The sequence below is a fragment of the Macadamia integrifolia genome, chromosome 7 (genome assembly GCF_013358625.1).
Source record: "Macadamia integrifolia cultivar HAES 741 chromosome 7, SCU_Mint_v3, whole genome shotgun sequence".
NCBI lineage: Eukaryota > Viridiplantae > Streptophyta > Magnoliopsida > Proteales > Proteaceae > Macadamia > Macadamia integrifolia.
The window spans coordinates 30,785,218-30,791,821 of NC_056563.1; the positions used below are offsets into that span (position 1 = coordinate 30,785,218).

At 37.7% G+C, this 6,604-nt stretch overlaps 1 protein-coding gene across 1 annotated transcript; it reads right to left on the minus strand.

Moving 5' to 3' along the window:
- Positions 1 to 424: 424 nt before the first annotated feature.
- LOC122083966 lies at positions 425 to 1,896 on the minus strand. The gene has a single exon (XM_042651921.1). It carries the CDS (start codon positions 1,402 to 1,404, stop codon positions 691 to 693), a length of 714 nt encoding a protein of 237 aa, XP_042507855.1. The 5' UTR covers positions 1,405 to 1,896; the 3' UTR covers positions 425 to 690.
- Positions 1,897 to 6,604: the final 4,708 nt, after the last annotated feature.

Here is a 6,604-nt window from a genome sequence, read left to right on the forward strand (position 1 = left end):
GAGAAGAGTATGCATAATTTAATTAGGGATTAAGAATTAATGTGGAGAGAAAGTCAAGTGAAAGTTAGTTCTCTCTCTCTTTCTTTTTTTTTCTTTTGCTAACAATGGGTGTCCAGGCATTCGTCCTGACTAGTCCCGTGGATCCGTGTTGACCCCACAACCTCATGGATCGGGTCATACAAGGGTTGAATGAGAGGTGTACCTAGTGGGAGTCGAAGTTAGGACTTTCGAGTTTATAGCTCATATCAAGTTTGTTGCTCACCAACTGCGCTACCCCCTTGGGTTAGTGTGAAAGTTAGCTCACTCTGGGAAAATCAGAAAGAAACTTTGAGTAATTATAAAGTAAATGAAGGGAAGTAATAGAAATTTCCTAGGAAATATATGTACAACAATTTCAGGATAGTGACCAATAGAAGCACATGTAGAAGCATCAACAAGGATAAAATTTCTAGTCTTTCATCAGAGCTAGGACAATCATTTGCCAAGCTGCCTTATGAGGCTTTAAAACATCTCATTACTGAATGAATGAATTATATAAAATCCTGGAATGAATCATGCATGTATACACAGTCTTATGTTGCGTATAAACTATTGCGTCACGGTAGTAACTTGATTAATTTGGTTCTACCAAGAAAAAAAAAAAAAACTTGATTTTTTTTTTTGAGGTCTAGCCATCTTTTGTTGATCTCTTTATATCACATGGACCCCACCACCACCACCTCCTCCTCCTCCTAGATCGAGAGTCTTGACTTTGAAGCGCCCAAGAGGGGTCCGAGGTGAATCTACGCTCAAGCTCCTCTGCAACATCCCAGCCTTGGTCTGATTCCGTTTGGTCTCCTTTAAGATTCTGGAGATTCTCTTTTTGCCCAACTCCAGAGAAGCTCTTCTTTTGGGATCCGCTTGGCCCTCGCTTTTCTGGTTCTTTAACAAATGATCATGTTGATTCTTGAAAAATACCTTCTTAAATAAAATCTCGCTCTCCTTGTACAGATCCCGCAAAGACTCCAATACTACTTTCAGTTGCGCATCTATGTCTTCGTGGTCGTGGTCGCCGTTGCCGTTGCCGTTGCCGTTGCCGTTGCCGTTGCCGTTGCCGTCGTCGTTGCCGTTGCCGTCGCCGTCTTCTTCTTTTTCTTTTCTTGCTGAGGGTGAGGAGGTAGACTTAGATTCCGGCCAAGGCTGAGCAACAGGTATATGGTCTTCCCCCAATTCAGAATCTGCTATGGTTGACATAATGGTTTCCTTCATGTTCATTGCCATGGCCTTTGCTTTTGGTGCGTCAACTGCATCAGAAGGTGAGCTAATAATATAGGGATATGCGTAGTTGCTAGTTGAGGAGGAAGAAGATGTATTAGGTTGAGGCAACTCCAGCATCCTTTCGCAACCTTGGCATTGGATGGACATGTTGTAACTGATCTGTCTGCTCTTCTTGAGTCTTCTCTTTTGGATGGAGATTGAAGAGGGAGATTATAGTTTGATGGGCTTGTAGAAGATGGGAAAAAGTGGAAAAGCTTGTTTGCTTTTTGAGACTCCTTTGGGTTAGGGGTATGTGGGGATTGACTGCTTTTGCTTCATTGTTTCATTGCTTTGGGATATTTGTAGGCAGCTATAGAGATGGATTTTGATGAAGGAGCTTCTACCTTCTGGGTTCTTTCTGTCTAGACTTACTGGTAGTTCCAGCCGCCTTCGTATATTGTATAGTCCTCCGGTCAAACGGACCTTATCTAAACATTGATTTTTATGGTAGAATTTAGAACAAGTCAAAGTTCTGCCGTGAGTGATCAAAATTATCGGTGGAAACCGAGTTTTTATTCTTGACTAGAAACTTGATGAATTTGAAGAGTTCACCACACGGTGAACGAATTCAGATCAGGTTTATGTATGGCAACATCTTATACATTCTTTGGTCCTTAATTTTGAAATCTATTAAATGAAAATAGAAAAAGTGAATTCTAAATTTATGAATTAAGGACGTATGAGATTGTTTTTTCACATAAACTTGAACACCGTATGGTTGAAGGGAGACTTCTCCTCTACCCCTTTTGCCACAGCCATCCCGCTCCCCACCACAAAACACCCCATCAAAAGGCACACGATGAATGAATCATTGCAGCCTTAGGGATTTGTTTTTTTCTTTTTTCAATCTCCTTGAAGCGAATTTTGTTTGAAAAAACTGAGAAAGTCTTTTCTACTTAGTTAACATAGTAGAATGATTAACTAGCAAAGGCGATCTAACATTCCAAACCACCAGTCTTTTGACACGTGTATAATGGAAGTCCCTTTAGATGGTATATGGGCTTCGCAATTCAAAAACACAATGAGGCAAAACCCCTTGACCTGCACAATTCCTCACATCGTAGAATAGGAGGTTGGGAAAATTCTCTCTCTAACTATTTGATTATTTAATGAGAAAAAATATTCAGATTTTTTTTTTGAATTAATTTATACATTATATTTATTTTTATATACATATTTATTATTTAAAAAAAAAAATTTGTGACTCGTCCGAGTCGCAAGCAAGTCCAAAACCCTAGTTCTCGTTCACCATCCAAGAGTATCAAGACAAGAAGCATTAGTCTTTCAATTTGTGACCCAGCCAAAAAGATTTAAGGTGCAATTTCAATCACAGCAATGAATAACAAAGCACTATCAATGATGTATGCAATGATTTGGTCACAATCAACTCCGTAATTGACAGACCCTTATAATCTGGCAGCCACAAATATTTCACTTAGCAATGAATAACTTGGAATGTATTAGCAAAAAAAAAAAAAAAAAACCAAAATACCCAAAATAAATAAATATATATATATATATATATAAAAGATTATATTTTCTTAGGTTTCTTTTTACAAAAATTATTCACCTAAAGTTTAAGTTAAAAAAATACCCAAAATCAGGTTTAGGTTTACAAACCTACCCACTCAATGTTTCAATTAATAAAAATACTCAAAATCAGGTTTAGGCTTACAAAACCATCCACTCAAAGCTTTTGTTAACAAAAATATCTGATTCTATTTGGAAGATAGAGGATAATTATTGTTTTGAGTAGTTTTGTAAACCTAAACATGATTTACGATTTTTGATATTTTTATCAACTGAAACATTGAGTAGGTAGTTTTATAAACATTACACCTGATTTTGGGTATTTTTGTTAAGTGTAACTTTAAGTGGATAATTTTATAAAAGAAAGCCAAAAGTGTATAATCATATAATTTTTTTTTCCAACAAAAATAAAATTCAGTCACAGTAATGCATAGGAATTGAAAAGCCATTCAACAAATACTCCAGAGGATAGCATCTCTCTCTCTTTCACGCTCTGTCTCTCTCACCATTAGGGGCAATGTGTATATGCAGACTTTTTAGCACACCCTGGCTTCTGGTTTGATTTTTTGGTGAAAATTTGGTCAAAACCCTTGACCCTCTGCTGCTCCACCATAAACTTGAAGAAGGGGCAGTAGGACCCAAGACGTTTATTTTCTATTGATCTTTTCTTTTCCTTTGTCAGTTTCTATGTCTCTCTCTCTCTCTCTCTCTCTCTCTCTCTCTCTCTCTCTCTCTCCTTTCATAACTGGACTGAATCTATGACAGTTAAGAGTGGACAAGGTCCTTTAAAAGTGGATGGAAACATTTAAGAGGATAATCAACAGAAATGAGTTATGTATCCAACGGTGTGCACATGAGGCTTTCAAATGTAAGGAGATTGAAGCTAAAGCCCCATCTGATAATCATTTTGTTTCCCGTACTTGATACGAGATGGAATTGATTCTTTTTTCTTCCATGATTTTTGAAAATTAGATTCATTCGTTGACATAGTTCAATTGAAAGAATCACTCCATTTCCTCTACTGATTACTACAAATATGGTATTTTGTTAAGTCACTTTTATATACCCTTCAAATTGTTCTAAATAATTTTAGAAATTAATATCTAATTATAAAATTATGATTATCTCAATTATCATTGTTATGAACAGTTGATTTAAAAGGGTCTTGATGGATTTGAATCACAATTGCCTTGGAACATGTTTGAGACATGCTCATGTTCCAACCATGCATTAAGATAACAGAGTCAATCTTCAGCCGTTATCAATTCTATCCAAATTTGGATCGGTCTGTATGAGTCTACATTAGATAGAAATACTTCTAGATTTTTTTTTTTTTTTTCATACCGATTTATTAATATGGTATAAGCCAAGAATTAGGATCGGCATTGATCAATGCTTATCTGATACGATTCTTCAAACCATGATTCTAAGTCTTCTCCCAATTTGAGCTAAAGATCCCTAATAGTACAGCTTGTTTGAGATGGTTCTCTATATTTTGATAGTCTGGTGATATATAGAGTGGAGGATGATGGTAGCATGGCTGTGCAACCCTGCAAAACTAACGCCAACAAAGTTTGAACATCAAATCCAACTTACCATTTATAGGATGAGTAGATGGACTTTTGCTAACTAACAAAACTGCTATCCTATGGAATAAAAGAAGTCCCTTACTTTCATTATTGTACTTGTAAAAAAAAATCACTTATTGTTCATGATCGGCTAGCCAATCTAGATCATATTAAAAATAGACTTAATGAAGTTCCATAGCATTCAAACAAAGAGTGGGTTAGCCTAGCCTATGTAAAACATACTAAAGATGTCATTTTTTTTTTAGGATAATTTACAATGCCACCCCCTGGAGAATGTTAATGTTATAGGGACACTCCTTCTCTTTCACCAAATTAGACTTGGACCCCCTATTGTTAGTCACTGTTAAATGAAGAGTTAAAAAGACTGTTATACCCTATTCACCAAAACTAATGTTTTAACCCAAGAGAGAGAGAGAGAGAGAGAAAGAGAGTTGAAAATCTATGTGAGGAAGAAAACAACGGCGATCGTTACCTGAGTCCAGAAACCAGATTCCAACCACACCTCCCCTTACCCCATGGTCCTTAGCCTTACCCTTCTCTTTCCACGAGTAAGAAAAAAGGGGTTTAAGTAATAAAGATGCAACTATCTATTCTATCCAAGAAAATCTTCAAGGATCTATCTCTCTTTGTGATAGATGATGATCTCTCTTTTCTTCTTCAATAATATCAACCAAAGAGAGCAGCACCGAAGTGGAATATTATCCTGCTCGCAGCTCCTGCAAGACTGATGAGAGTAGGTACGGAAGAGAGAGAGATGGGCTGGATTGGTTGTCGTTGATGAGGGAAACGTCCTAACCTCTTTCGCGTCTCGCTCTCCTTTTGGATTTGGATTTTCTCCTGCAAGACTGATGAGAGTAGGTATGGAAGAGAGAGAGATGGGCTGGATTGGTTGTCGTTGATGAGGGAAACGTCCTAACCTCTTTCGCGTCTCACTCTCTTTTTGGATTTGGATTTCAATTCTCAAGGAATCAGTAACTACGAGTTTCTTAATAGAGAAAATCACAGAGGGCACCACAAGAAGACCTACTTTCATTGAGGAAGACGAGGGTTTGGCTTCTTTTGCAGATATGGAAGTTGGGTTGAAGCTGGGTTCTTAGGGAATCATCATCTACTAGTGCTAATGAAATCATCTTGCCTCAGTGTTTCAATTAGAAGGGGTAGTTACTTAAATTAGATTTTCCCTTTTGGTTTGTTGATGGGGGCTGTTAGATTGATTGGTATTATGGGTTAATTTGTTTACAGAGGGGATACACCATTCTGTAGCGAAGAGTGCAGACAAGAGCGGATAGAGAGAGATGAAGAGCTAAGGAGAAGAACTGGAATCTCTTTGCTTCTAGTAAGGTTGTAAGGAAGGACTAGAAGCAAAGTCCAGAATTACTCTATAAGAACGGGCACCCTTGCTGCTGCTTGAGACTGCAAAAATCCTGAAGAAAATAGCAAAAACCATTATTATAGAAAGTAAATAATAGTAGATAGGAAGAAGAAGAGAGAGGCTCGCAGTAGTGAACGAAAACTTGAGAGAGAGGAGGAAGAAAGAAGAGGGAGATGGCGGAGAGGGTCTCTCTACAAATCCCTCTCTCTGAACAGAGACAAAGAGAGAGGAGGGTTTGAAAGGGAGAGGATTTGAAACGGTTTGGACCCGGAATCCATACTTTTGAGACCCGAAATTGTCTAGGGCCATTCTTGGGTAGAAGGCATCCGTGGATCGAAGGATTCCGGTGTTGGCAGAACGCTTGTCCACCGATCATATTGTTGCAGTGGAGGAATTAAGGAAGGAGGTCGAGGTGCTTCATCTAGATGATTCTCATATTGTTATTCAGTCATGGATGGTGGATTAATGATATAGTAGTAAGGGCATTTTGGTATTTAAAATAAAATATAGTAGTGACATCAACATTCATGGTATATTCTGTAACATTGACTGACAGTAGGGGGTCCAAGTCTAATTTGGTGAAAGAGAGGGGGTGTCCCTATAATATTGGTGTTCTCCAGGGGGTGCCGTTGTAAATTACCCCTTTTTTATGACAAGTTTTCCTTCACCACTACATCCTAGGGTTTATTGAACGCTTATATTTTTTAATTACTTTTCCCAAAAACCCCTCATGATACCACAACGTAGGGAAACTTGTTTTTTTTTTTTTTTTTTAACCCATCAATCTATCAAGGGGAATTTACTATCACTCCCCTAC

What these genes read in the sequence shown, in the direction of transcription:
- LOC122083966 (XM_042651921.1), bottom strand. Translation starts at nt 1,404, where the DNA reads ATGTCCATCCAATGCCAAGGTTGCGAAAGGATGCTGGAGTTGCCTCAA.